The sequence below is a fragment of the Rattus rattus genome, chromosome 18 (assembly GCF_011064425.1).
Source record: "Rattus rattus isolate New Zealand chromosome 18, Rrattus_CSIRO_v1, whole genome shotgun sequence".
NCBI lineage: Eukaryota > Metazoa > Chordata > Mammalia > Rodentia > Muridae > Rattus > Rattus rattus.
Window position 1 is genome coordinate 47,712,433 of NC_046171.1, and position 15,192 is coordinate 47,727,624.

At 33.4% G+C, this 15,192-nt stretch overlaps 1 protein-coding gene and 1 pseudogene across 5 annotated transcripts in view; both read right to left on the bottom strand.

The window, feature by feature from the left end:
- Positions 1-753: 753 nt before the first annotated feature.
- On the bottom strand, positions 754-3,156 carry LOC116887370 (annotated as a pseudogene).
- Positions 3,157-6,581: 3,425 nt separating this feature from the next.
- Positions 6,582-15,192, bottom strand: part of Grik2 (glutamate ionotropic receptor kainate type subunit 2) — a 658,152-nt gene continuing 649,541 nt past the window's right edge. For 2 of the 5 annotated variants that reach the window (XM_032889127.1, XM_032889128.1), the window contains exon 17: positions 6,582-8,279. In XM_032889127.1, the coding sequence (XP_032745018.1) occupies positions 8,115-8,279 (165 nt within the window). In that variant the 3' untranslated portion in view covers positions 6,582-8,114. Of the gene's footprint in view, positions 8,280-10,458; positions 10,598-11,962; positions 12,050-15,192 lie in introns of those variants that run through there. The other 3 variants (XM_032889130.1, XM_032889129.1, XM_032889131.1) reach the window with 3 other exon arrangements.

Below are 15,192 nucleotides of genomic sequence, written 5' to 3' on the forward strand. Positions count from 1 at the left end.
TAACCACATGTGTCTATATTACTACTATATCACAATGGTTCTTCAGTAAAAACAGCTAGGCAAAAGAAGATGTATGCATTATAGGCCAGTAAGAGACATGATGAATTGTCCTAACACTATTACATGTTTACCCTGTGCCTGACCTTGTGCTAAAACTTTAGACCCATGCTTATTAAATGTTCATATCAACTCAAAAAAGTCATTATATTGCAGATACTAAAATAGAAAAAATTCTTTTTTAAAAAAATGTTCTTATGTTCCATTTTGTTCAGCATTTTTATTAAAGTAAAATTCATTTGAATTGTAAAATTATTTTTCTTACACATAGAGTTAGAATATGTTTGGTAAGAAATAAGTAGTAACAGGTATGTAAACTTTTTTTTTAATTTTAAGAACTAATCCTGTTCTGTATGAATGTCACTTGAACATAGTACATCCACATTTTATTTGCTTCAAAACTAGATATCTAAATAATGGTTTTTAAAGAAAGAGTTCTCATTGCAGACAAGAGTAAAAGCAGAGAAGAGCACATTATGCAAATCAAATTTTGTTCTGTATATAAAATTATAATGAGGAAGTTTAAATATAAAAATGCCAAGCACAATGAGGAGAAAATGCAGCAAAACGTTGGAAGTCAAAGATCATGACAGCAAATGACATGTACATACACAGATGCAGAACTCTTCAAAGGGAGCTGAATAAAAACCTGGGACCACAAAGCGATGTCAGAAAAACCACCAAGGAAACAGGAAATAATGATAGAGAATCAATTTAATAGTAGTACAAAAAAGAACATAAAACAACAAGGAGTCTTTTAATGGAGGTGGACAATTGTAGCTTTTCTTGAAATTTTTTAGTTAGGTCTTAACTTAGCACATAAAAATTTTATGTGTTTATTTTTAAGTACAGTGTACATACTTATTTTCCAAAAAGCACTGTTTTTGTTTATACAGAGTCCTAAGCAGTTCAGTGGCAGGAGGTGGGGGAGAGGTTTCGTTTTCAACCCAGGAGCCTCTTTGATGTTGGTTTGTTTCAAACACACAGGCAAGTGGCATCATGGATTTGGTAAACCAGTGACAGTGTTCAGTCTCTCTCTGCTAGAACAACATGGTGAGTGCCAATCTCTGCTTCTGTAAGAATCCTGAATCTAATATTTCCAAGTCTAACTCTTCCAATTTCTATTTCTGAAGGTTTGAAATCAATTGACAGAACAGTAGACAGACATGTAATTGCATTATCTAAATGTTTATTCAAATGTCCAATCAAATTTCTTCTTCACTTATTCTTTTCAAGGAAGCTGGTTGGTTATGTTTGTTTAACTTCTGCTGCCGTGGCATAAAGCCTACAGGATCCCACTTGTACACTCGAAGGCCTTGTTTTTAATTTATAACAGTTAAAATCATACAACAATGAAGCAGCCTCACTTCATTATCCTGTGTGTAGACTTGAGAAATATCATCAATTCTTTTACACAGCACCCCAACAGGAAACTCATAGCCACATTTGTCTTTCCAATTAGCTGCCTCATAGTGTGCCCTCGGTACCTGGAATCTGCTGTCAGCTGTTATTCCCACCATTATACAACACAATGCTTTCTGTTTCCTTGAACAACATTGTTACTGTGCTGGAATCCAGTAATTTGTCATGTACTTTCTTCTACGTGACAATAACTGAGCTGTCTTTTCCTCTGACAGCTACAGATGTAAGTCCACCCTGGTTAACAACCTTAAGTGCATATTCTACTTGATAGAGTTGGCCCTTGGGAAAGAAAATATTAATGTGATGGTCAAAACAGGTGCTGGAACCACCAGACATGGTGTTCCCACTATTTCAAACACAGTCTGTCAGATGTGCATATTTTTAAAAGAGAAAAAAAATGCAGATTCCAGTGTGGAATATATGAAATATAATTTAAAGCAAAATTTCAGAATAAATGGGACAAAAATGGTTTTATTCACTCACGCACAATGCAGAATTTGGGGTCACAAGCTCTTGACTCTCTGGTTGATGAAATAGTGGTCAGGACTTCAAGGCATTGGGAATGGAGTTAAAAGACACTTCTCAGCCAAATCTAATATACCCAAGGAGGAAAAGCAAACAGAGGTATTTGGATGGATTATTCAACAAGTAGCACACATGCACTCACCTACAGTATCATTCAAGTTGGATGAGCGTTCTCTCACAACATACCAAAAAGAAAAACTGCCAGCGTGATGTTTGTTCTACTTCCAATCATCATAAAGAGAACAGTATGAGCTGACTGATGACATTTGAAGTATTTGGAACATAGCTCTCAGGAGGATGTCTCTGTCAAATCCCACCCACCCACAGAAGAACAGGTGAGAAGAGTGAAAGAGCCAAAGGGGTAGAGGACAACCAAGAGAACAAGGCCCTTTGCATTCAGTACTTTTTCAACCTTCCAAAGCCTACAACCCTTAAGTATGCTTCTTCATGTTGTAGTGATGCCAACCATAAAATTATTTTTGCCTCTACTTCTAACTGTAGTTTTGCTAGTTATAAATCATAATGCATATATCTATATTGTCTGATTGTCTTAGGAAACCTTTGAGAAAGGATCATTCTACCTCCAAATGAGTAAGAATCAATGCTAATTCAACTGAGGAAAGGGAACAAGAGGGTCTTTGATTCTTCTGCCATCTCTAGAGGCTCTTTTTCGTTGGTTAGTTTCTCTTATCCAACTTTGATATGATAGCTTACGTTTGTTTGTTTGTTTTCTGTTATTTTATTATATAATGTTACATTTTGTTACTATCTCTTAGAGGCCTGTCCTTGTTGAGAGACAAGGAGGGAGTAGATACATGTGGGGATGAAAGTGGGGAAGAACTGGGAGGTATAATGGGAGGAGAAAAAATTTAACTGTTGTCTCAATAATACCTCCAACCCAGGTAGGAAAATAGAAAAGAACACTTGTAGAAAATGCCTTTTTCTAATGATGGGAATATAGAACACTTACGATCCACTATTATGTTTCTAAAGAAGATGTCATAAGCACTAAACAATAACAAACAGAAATTAAAACAGTATCGAAGATGGGAGAAACTAAAAGATATTTTAGATTATAGACTTAAAATAACAGTATAGGGAAATAGGAAAGTAAATAGTCTGAGGATTCAAAGTTGAGTAATAACAAGCCATAAGAACAGATGTAGAACAACAAGGGAAACATGAAGAAAAGAAGACAATGGAGTATTATTTCAAGGTCTTTTTGAAAAGTTGAAAAATAATAGCTTCATTGAAGAGTCTGGTAAGAGCTAGTAAAATAGTTACATATAGATCTACATCTGAGACAGACAAAGAGAGACAGAGACAAGCAGAGAAAGACAGAAAAACAGAAACAGAGAAACAGAGAGATAGAGACACAGGAGGAAGACAAACAAAAAGAGAAAAAGCAAAAGAAGGAGGAAGAAGGAGAAGAAGAGAGGGAGGAGAATGTGAAGGAGAAGAGGGAGAAGAAGGAAAGATGAAAAAGAGAAGGAGGAGAAGGAGAAGAAGAAGAAGAAGAAGAAGAAGAAGAAGAAGAAGAAGAAGAAGAAGAAGAAGAAGAAGAAGAAGAAGAAGAAGAAGAAGAAAATGAATTCCAACAAACTGTGACCTGTGACTGATTGATTGTCTGTGACTTGAGGTTTTCCACAGTAGTCTAAACATTAGAGGAGTAGATAAGAAAAAACACGCATGAGTGTACACACACACACACACACACACACACACACACACACACACGATGAAGAGTGGGGGGAAAGAGATGGAAATTGAGGAAGAGAAGGAGAACTAAGTGAGGAAAAAGAGAGTAGAAATAGTGGAAAACCTTCAAAGTTTACAAGGAACTAATGTTCAGCTAAGATTCAATGCATAGTCAATTACAGACTAGAGTAGAATAAATAGACATAAAATTTCTAAAACCCATTGAGCATATTCAGCATTTTTATAAACCCACCAAAACTTGAGAAAAAATCAAATAAGTAAATGACATATTTTAAGAAAAATAGAATAACCATAACATTAGAATTTGCAGTGAGGTAAATACTATCACCAGAAGACAAGGGGAAGACTTTATGATTATATACGTTTGCAGATCTGGTCACCTTTCAGCTCACAGTGGAGGAGAGTGATTCAAATTTTGTATACATTTAAGTAGGACAGGCACATCCAAAGTTCTTATTGCTATGATTCTACCTTTGAAAGCTGCCACAAAAATTCCAAGACTGTTTCTCTACAATGCTGCATACACTCTATTGGCATAGCCAAACACAGATGAATTTATTATACATTTCATTATCAAAGAGTACTGTAACTTCTTCCCTGAAAATATTATCAGCAAGTCAGAAGACCTTCATTGAGTCTGGGTTAAATGGCACAATAACTGTGGCTAAAACTAAAATGATTAGTAACAATTATCTGTATATATGCCTTGCGTATGCACTTTTCTGCAATTACAATATATTTCAAAGTAAACAGACATTAAAAGGTGTCATGATCCTTAAACATTTTGAAACCAATAATGTTTCACATATATACTATTCAAGAAGGGTGCCGTGGGTTTTGTATTTTGATTACATATCCACTTATATACATGTATAAGTGAGCAACAAAACATCTGAAACATTGCCATCAATAAACTATTCTTCTTCATTTCATACATTTGTAAACTAGACTATATTTCTCTTGTGCTCCCATAAAGGTAAGGGTTGTTCAGTGGTAAGTATGTGTGTTTCTTTGGTGATCCCATAGAGATACTGATTATTCAATTGTAGTAAATGTGAACATAAACCCCTGGTGTTTCCATCCTTGTTAGTTTGTATAGCTGAAGTCCATTCATCCTTTCAAGTCGTAGGTTCTGATGTTGCCTAGAACATGTGGTATCTTCTCTTTGCTTTTGATTGTTCCTCTAGAACATGGCTAGGACTCTCATACATTTCCAACTTAGAGGGTTTTTTTTTTTATTGTTTAATATTATGTGTGAAAGTAACTGGAGGTTTATTATAATTAGAATTAGTAATATCTATATTATGGTCAGATGTGTTGGAATAAGTAAGTGCTTATATATATGAAATATTAATTAGAATTAGAATGTAAAAGAATATATATTATAAATATCTAATATTATTTATAAAGTTAAAATCTAGTAAGGTTGTTACATATTTAAGAACTCAATTTTTCAATAAAATCATTATCAAATTTTACTGAAATTCAAAGTCATTATCTTCTGACTGTTTAACAATAAAGTTGTAATTTTATGCCCAATGTTTCGGATTATTAAATTCAGTAATAAATTGAAATTAAAGCTTTTAAATTAAATTAAAATATGACTAATTAAAGAGTTTGCATATCTACATACATGAGATTTTCAAATGTTTAAAATTATATCTTTAAAACATATTAAAGAATTGCTTAGTGAAAGTTCTTATTTATTAAATGAGTTGCTTCAAGTGATAGTTTTTGACAGTTTCTCATTGAATGTGCAAATTCTATATGTGTTAGATTCTAAATATTCATGGAATTTCCCTGTAATATTAAAATTGAAGATTTTTGTTACTTTACAAATTCATATTCTCTGAAAATTTAAAATTTGTTTGTTAAAAACAGCATCTTAATAATCTGAACACTTTACAGTTTCATTATTTAAACTTGCTTACCACTAAATACATTAGTACTGCTACTTAGCAGTGATTTGTATAATTACGTTTGTAGCTTGAACAAAATAATCATTGAAATCTGATAATAATCATAGCCCAAAAATATTTAAAGTACTCACATGTATAAATCTTAATTAAAATGAGACAATTTGATTATGTAATTTTTACTATTTTAAGAAATACTTTATAGAAACTTTTCCAGTGGTGTTCTGTCAGAAGTTCCAATTATAATTACATACTTGGAGTTAATTAATTAATCAGGAAAATCAATTGAATCTTACAGATTTGATTTTCAAAACAAAACTGTTATAGCTTGTGTTTTACAGTTTCTATTAATGTGTTAGGATCTAAAATTACTTATTAATTCTGAACTTTTCTATTTTTGTCCCTCTGCTGACATTTACTGAATTATCCGTGCACAGAAAATTCTGAAATTGGATATGAGTTGAACTTCAAATAGATAAGTGACCATTCCATAGCATAGCACAGTAAAATGAGCTTAGTCAATTTCCAGTTATAAATGAGGTAAGATGGAAATTGCTCTCTTCAACCATTTTCTTTTTCCAGCTACCCTAATTCTAACAACAGTGTGTGTGTGTGTGTGTGTGTGTGTATGTGTGTGTCTGTGTGTGTGTGTGTTTGTGTGTAAATGAGACAGAGAGAGATAGATGGGAGAGAGAGAGAGAGAGAGAGAGAGAGAGAGAGAGAGAGAGAGAGAGAGAGAGAGAGAGAAACTGAGAGGCAGAGACAAAGAGAAAGACAGAGAGACAGGGAAAGGGAGAGAAGCAACTCCAGGTTGTCCATTTCCTTTATGTTGGAAGTTGGGAAGATAACTTTGAGCTCCTAAGTCCTCCTAATGTACACTTTCTATACAAAAGCACATGTTACATTCATTTACACATGCAAGAGAAAAATCAAAGCCAGAGCTGAAATTAAAACGGACATAATTTTAATGGATTTTTGTAAAATTTTGTGCATTGGATTCAAACAGCAAACTGTGTGCACTCAACTGTTTTCACAATGTTGTCAAGAGGTCTGTGTCTTCTGCCATTTTACACACAACTGTTCATTACAATATGTTATCCACCTCGTGGGACTCAGGGGTGTGGCGCGACAAGCCGTGGTGGTAGTGCACCTAGCTTTTATAGTATCTAACTTGAAAATATTTCTCTTCTATGATTCCTTTTTCTTGATAAAAATAGTTTTCACCAAACGTTGGTGGTGCACACGCACTACCGTTCATGCTTGACCTCACACCCCTGACAGAAACACGTGTTCTTATTTTGTTGATAAAAAGTATTACAAAAATTTCCATACAAAAACTATTTTCATAGAAATCTTGCATTTCCACAAATAAACCTGAACATTTTTTTAAAACAAAACAAACAAACAAAAAAAAAAACTGCTCAAGAATTTTGTTCTTTTAACATTGTGACTATTGTTAAATGCAGTCCACCTCAGAGTTCTGTCACGTACCATTGTATAGGTGACATGTCCCCATTCTTTGATCAATGGATTCTGCCCCATCAAGGTCCTTTACAGGAGGAAGGAGAGTTTTGGTTGACATTTCAGAATGTCAGGGTGAAAGCTTCAGTCTTCCACGTAACCAGTAACACTGAGCCCTGTTTACAATGCATGACAAGGTTTGCAAAACATCATCTCTTACATACCAACCTCTAAACCAATGGTTGCTTTTATATTTCTGGGGGAGGTTAGGGTAGGGGTTTGTGGGAGCAAGTTGTCTATTAAAATATTTGCCGTAGGTATTTTCAGAAAAAAAAATTATTGGCTTGATAATTGCCATCTATATCACAATCCATGACACAGACTATTGAAAAAGAAAAGTAACTGAAGGTGTTCTGCCTTCCTTTCGACTTCTATTGATACTGGTGTGTCTTGCATTACATTTTTTTCACATTCTATGAACACATATTATCTATTCAGATGACGATTTTACTGAGTATTGGGGGCTAGTAACATTATCACCTCTATTGTGTTGGTGACCATGGGACTGTACTGTTTCTTGTAACACTATAATTTTTGCCGATCTCACGCATTTTTTTTAAAATTTTGATGGCATTTTTATTGGTTACCCTTTTGGGCACCGGCATTCCACCTCCTGACGACAGCTGAGCTTCAGAAGGAACCAGCAGTTTCTCCCTGGACTGCATTTGAAACCAGCCACAACATTTGCATGTAACATTCACTCAAAGGAAGGGAGGAACCTATGATAAACAGTGTAACCCCGTGTAACTTGGTTGATCCACGGTGCTTGTAAATCAAGTCTGATCACTGAAACTGCTTAGATCACAGAGTCTCTAGTTCATAGACACAGCGGCATGAGGTAACTCATTTTATTTTGCACAGGTTGCATATTTCCACAGGAAACATTCTCGCTAAATTGTTTGGAAAAAAAAAAAAAAGACGACAGTTTGTGCTTGGGTGATTGGCCTCCCAGCTTCATGCCATGGTTTCTTTACCTGGCAACCTTCTGTCGTTAAATGTGTGCATGTTGATAACTTCTTCTGTTTTCACAATAACTGGGGCCTGTGGCTTATGTTTGAGCCGACGCTGGCACTTCAGGGACATTCTCAGCTCTTCCACCATAGCGCTACAGAAGGACCTCTACAGAAGAACACAGAGAGATTGACATTACAAAAGTTATAGATGGACATAATGTAACATCAGGCTGACAGACTGGCCAGCAGGCCAGCCTAAAACATTTATAGTATTTCATGATGATCATAACAAAGTATTATATTATAATACATGACATACAATAATGAGAATATTACAACACATGGGATAGTTTAACGAAATCTGCCACCTCAAAATGAAATAAACTCTTCATTAATTTTTATTATTCAAATAGATTGAATTGGATTTTCTTATGATGATATGTACGTTTATTAAGCGTTATATAGATGTCTACTTTAAAATTTAAACACAAACAAATCTCTACCAGGTACTCAATAGTGTTTTCTAAGGAATCATAATATAAAAGGTGTATTTTTCAGGTCAGAAGATGAGATACACAAATTTTCTCTAAACATTGTTTCTCTACTGTATATCTCAAAACAACAAAAATGGCACTCAGACAAACAAAATATAAACATAAAATGTGGAATTTATTTACAAGTTATGTTATTATTATATCTATATAACAATGACAGTGACTAGAAACATATATAGTACAATCATGAAATGGGAACTGGTCACATTTTCAACACATTATTTACAAACATTTTTTGTAATTTATCATCAATGTCTTCATAATGGAAAGATGAAAATAGTTTATCCCTTGTGGATAGGATAATACTATGATTTTCCACCAATTCTGTATACATAACAGGCTCGTTAGTTCAGCATCTCACTATTCATATCAAACTCACTTATGCAAAATAATTTTTATTAATCTCTTTCCTCATTTGATTAAGAGACACAGACAGCAGATCCCTGATCCAACTACATACTATAGATGAAAGTTCTGGTGGGATGAGACTATAATTAGAATCTTCTGTACAAAAACCAAAAATGTAAACAGTATACAAAGTTAGACATTTATGGATATTTATTACTCTAAAAATGATATGAAACATGATGAGATTAAAAATAGGTATTTTGAGACACACTATTGAGTTTCCTCATGCTGTTTTGCAATTTATCATCTTAGGATATGGGATAAAAAAAGAATATAGTGTATGTTTCTGATGTTTTAAAAACCTTTTGAGTGTATAATAGTTTGTGACACTCAAACTGTTATTACAAATTATTTAGATCTCAGTGTGTTGGTGTAAAATAACTCAGAGAAAATGCAAATTGCAACTGCCTACGCACAGTAAAACAGTCTGTCCATCATCCTGTGGTTTAGACATAGTTCTAAAACTTTGTATTACTTCATGGCCATATCTTCACTTTCTGGTAGGTTCTTTAGCCTGTTTCTCTTCTGCTGAAACTTAACAGGTAAAGGTAGTAGAAGAGCTGAGGTCTTTACTATCAATGTTTTTCATCACATAAGAAACAGTTCAAATCTTTCCTGTTTTCTTTCATGAAGAATTCTCTGGATCAGTCTTCTTGTCATGACCTATGCTCCTGCTGCTTTTCTGCCTGGTTTTCTTCACTTCACACATCACTCTCTACTTGGGTGTCCATCCCCATCCTCTCTGACATGCTGTTCTTGAACATGCTGTGCTGAGTACTTTAAAGCTTAATGGGGATCTAACTTATTTATTGCCTCAGCATAAAATTCAAGTTTCGTTCAGGAAACTCCTTGCACAGCCTACATTTCAATTCAATTTTGCTTTATTGCTGCTCCCCTCCCCAGTGTGTTGCTCTGATTCTTATTCTTTTCTCTCTAGTCTCTAGGTTTTCAGGGTTTCACCCTCACTGAAATGAAAACAAACTACTGAGCTCTCGCTGCTTTTGCACATGTATGCTCTTCAGACAGCAACATGGCTAACCGTAGCTACATAGGACTCCAGTACCTCTTTATTAAACAGTGCTTCTAAATTGCTTTGCTTCTAATAAGCTTTGCTTCCAATGTAGAAGCATCATAAAACACAATAGAAAACTTCAAGACTTTAATAACTTTTAATAAGTAAAACAATTAGTGTATTAGCACTTGTAATAGGTGAAGATTAAATGCTAGTAATGATTTCCCCCCCATGCACTATAGACTTATTGCTTGGCATTATTTATTATGTGTTAAATTAGAGCCTTTGAGATTCATGACATATTGTAATTCAAAACTCTATATGCCACTGCCAGCTGGTACATTGGAATGGTGTTGCTTATTGCTTAATACCTTCTATTAGATGTATTTATTAACAACATGATGATAATGATGATGAAGATGGTGATGATGACAACACGGTAGAAATGGAAAAATCTGATTCCAAAAGGGGAAGGAATACATTGTCTTGAGGTAAGATAGTCTTGACTTTCTGTTGAAACATTTAATAGAAGAATCAATTAATATAATACAGTTATTATAACAAGGTTAGATGTTGATCCCATTGACATTAAAGATGGTTTAAAATGTGAATGTATTTAAATCGTTTGAAAGATGGCTTTATTCCATACAGAGTTTCTAAGTATCAACTAACATTTAGCACCATTTGCAATCTTAACCTCAGCCTATTTGATCATATAAGTTTTATAACAAGACAAAGTGGAAACATTAATTTTTGTATTAAAAGAATAGGCTAACTAGCTTGTTTCCATGGGAAAAACACCAATGTGCATATAACTTCTACTAGAAAGAATTCAATCTCATTTATAATGAGATTTAATTCATGGTATATAGTGCTTGCTTCAGATTATCCATTAATGCATAGAAAAAATTTTCAGGTAATATCATATAGGATCAAATTTAGAATATTAATATAAAGCATAAATAAAATCCTACTTCAATTAAATATTTAATTTTTATTTTTGTCTCTTGTAATATTAAATTATCTTAACTAGTGTTTATACATTTTAGAACCATAAGAAAGCTGTGAATTGTAACCCTCATTTCTAATGAAAGTCAAGAATGAAGTAGACAAAATTTTTATCAAATAACTTTTAATCAATCTGTGGGTTTTATTATATAATTTCAAAATACCAATGTTGTTAATTTTCTCTCTGAATGAGCTGAAATTTTCCAGTACTTTCTTTACCTCTCAGTGTGCCATTACCAGTAAGATAGTTTATGAATAAATTCACTGCAAGACAGAAGATTTTCTTTTCTGTTTTCTTATTCCAATGTCTGCTAACCATAAATTTGGAACTAAATTTCAGATTAAATTTCATTCATTTCTTGACATTTTAACCTGTCCTTATCTACTTCAGTTACAAATTCTCCAAGCAGATCTGTCTTCAGTGAAAACCACACAGATTTTATGAGCCTTTATTCTTTGACTCTGTGCTGAAAAAAATTATGAGGATGTTTAAATTTAGCTTTAATTTCATATCACTCAAGAGAGACAGGTAGTTCTAAATATGGATGGGGATTTTTTTTTCTTATTTTAATTTGAAATGTCTTTAAAATACTCATGTACACCTAATATGACTTTCCTAGACTGTCATTAAAAAACAAGAGAAAGAGTGACAGGAAAGAGAAGGATGAGTGGAGGTAGAGAGGGAGAAAAGGAGTCAGGCAGAGGGACAGAAAAGTACCTTGCCTTTCAAACCCTTTTGTTGGGGTGAACCCATGAGGTGTGTTCTTCAGTGTGGGAAGTTCCTTAGAGGGTAAACAACAGTAAAATGTTTCTCCACATTAAGGTAACAGACTACAAAAAGGAAAAGAAAGGCACAAGGATACTAACCATCATTAAAAACCTCTTTTAGAAAGTTTCAAAAGTTTACTAAACAGTGTCTGGATGGTATGGTGGCACTAACCAAATAGAAGATTCCTGAAAATGAAAATTTAAATCTTTGAGCCGTTAGCATGTATAATTGCATTAAAATAAGTAAAAATCCTTATAAAATTCACTACATTGAATGAATCAACCTGTTATTTACACATCTCTGGAAATGAAGGCTTTTATCTACCTGTAAATATGCTCCATACAGAACACTGACATATTTGAAGTTTATGCATAAACTAGAAACTGATAAAAAGGAATTAGTCCCTTAGTTTACAAATTAAAGTTTATTAATCCTTGTTAAATACTTGTATTTGCCCTCTGAACAAGAATAATCATATGGTATGTTTTACTGACAAACTATAATTTATGTGACCTGCTGTCCTATTCCTTAACAGTAATAATGTAACTAAACAGTATTCTACTTTTCATTGAAAAGTATTTACAGTCATTTTGCCTAAAGGAATTAAACATCTTGAGAAAGATTGTTGAGCATCTCTGAGACACTAAAGATCAATCAAAATGTTTTGTTTGTGTTTGTCACTTAAACTATTTGATGCCAAATTATAGATAGACAAATTATCCATTGACGTTTTCCAATTAAGTTCTGGTTTTATTAGGTATTTACTCAAGAATGGTGACATATACAGTCAAAATGGTCATTGAGATCAGTCACAGGAGATTATATCACATTAAGCAAAAACTGAATAAAAACAGAAAATGTATAATAAAATGTGTAAATGTTATATAATAATTTTTAGAAATCTTGGTGTAAGAAAAATAAATGTCATTTAATGTGACTACTAAGTCAAAAATTTCCCCTAATTTATCTGACTATAATTGACAGCCCTTAAAGATATATCAAACACTTAATATCTTATATACCACAAGTGAATTGACCTAAGGTATAATATAACATAACAGAGAAATCACTAAAAGTATAAATTACTAGCTATAACACTGAGATGTTCAAACATTATATCAAATTTGATGTCAATAGTTAGTGTTACTGCAACTTTTTGAAACTGTTCAAATATTTACAAAAGCTTTGTCAGAGGAAAATTTACACATTGGTTTTTGAGAGATACTTTGCATAACTTCTTAGTTTTATAGGAAATAAAACTAAGCCTCAAGTTGTAGATCTCAGGTTGACACATCCATAGTATCAGAGATCTGCAAATCCTGAAACATACAAGTAGCCTTCTTCTTCATTGAGTTCATGGCCAACTGAACATTTACCTAGATTCTCTTCTTAGTAATCTTTCTTTCTTGCACACTGTAGTTATAAATCAAACAAAAACATATGAAAATGAAATATAGCTGTCAGGACATTAAACAATAGCGTATACTACACTCAACCTGGGTTGTTCTATAATAGTAAGCGTAGTGATAAATAAAATAGCAAGTATATAATAATCTCAGAATTTTTTTACTTCAAAGAAAATTTACCCATTTTATATTAAATTTTTCAAGTATAATCAAACTGATAAAAGTACACCACTACTCCATATTGTTACATTTTCTTTACTTAAAGTTGTACAACCAATACATAAGGCAAGAAGCCACAGCCAATACAGCAATGGATGCTTTTTAAGAAGAAAAGCGTGGATCGTCACATTCCTGTTAATAGTCCCAGCCACACAACCAGGATGTAGGCTCAGGAAGCTTCTGTTACCAAGCTGAAGTAGATAAGATGTCCCAACTTTAACATTGTTAACAGTGATATTAAAATAACAAGTGACTTTCATAGTACAGCTAAATGAAAAAGCTTGGTTCTTATTAAGTATGGTCTTTTTTAATTTAAAATTTTTAACTTTTAAACAACATCAATACTTGTACATAAAAATTGGGAGACACCAGAACTCCTTATAGTTCTTACATAACCTTACAGCCACCATTCAATCACCCCCCTCTCTTTCCCTAGCGTCTACTCCCCAGCTTCTGAAACTCCCGTTCTACCCTTAAATTTCACCTGATCAATAATCTTGGCTTCTACATGTGAGTGAGATCATGCTTAACATGTCTTTCTTTGCATATATGTAAGAAATGACAGACTCTCAGATCACACCCTTTAAAGCATTTTATTTATAAGTTCATAAGCTTGTATATTGATTCACTTTTTGCAATAAAGACAGCCTAAGAAACCCACTTACAAATGTGATTTGGGCTTCTACATAATTTTTAATTTCTAAAACCAATCCTTAAAACATTAGTGATGGAAATAATTAAAAAGGGAGTGTGATCAAAGGCTTCAATGTGTTTTTCCAGTTTTGAGAATCTATCTTATACATGTTCTAAATGCAACTTCAGGGGAAAAGAAACAAGAAACAGGTCAACAGGCGAGATGACTCAACAGCTAAGAGTGCTTCCTGATCTTGCAGAGGACCTGAATTCAGTTCCCAGGACCACCATAAGGTGGTCAAATGTCTGACCTCCAAGAATACCTGTATTCACACTAACAGGTCCATGGATATACATACTCATATTAAAATAAGGAAAATATTTTGAAAAAGAAACCTATTAAATGTATATATTTATGTAATGTCAATTAAAGATTTAAAAAGGCCATGAATTTGAAAGAGAGTAATGGGAATGTGGGGCAATTTGGGGCAGAAAAAGGGAAGGTAGAAATGTATAATCCCATACACATATACACACACACATACACACACATACACACACATACACACACACACACACACACACACACACACACACATATTTTCCAGAGGAGGTCATGGTTTAAACAGTGCCAGCACAGTCCCTCTGGTTGTGAAAAGCATTACTAACCATGAAAATGCACATTTCCTTTCTGCCAATAATAAGTTCAAGGGTCTTGGTATTGGTTTATTTTTTAATCTAAAGCAAGAACCATGTTTTAAAACCTCAAAAGCCACTTTAAAAAAAAGATAGAATGATAATTTATCAAGGTTCAGCCTTAATTTTAGAATATAGTTTACAGTGATAAAGAAAATTGGTTATTATTATCAATTAGAGAGGAACCTGAAGGCAGATGTCCTGTTTTGATGTAATTGGTATTTACATAACAGACAGTTTTAAAAACCATCCATTAGTTCTTATGTATTTCATTGAGGAGACAAAAGAACAGCCTACTTCTAAACTGTGACATAAAAATGAGGCCAAGTGGACCGTTTATTCAATTTTACTCACACTTTTAACTTGAGTTCTAA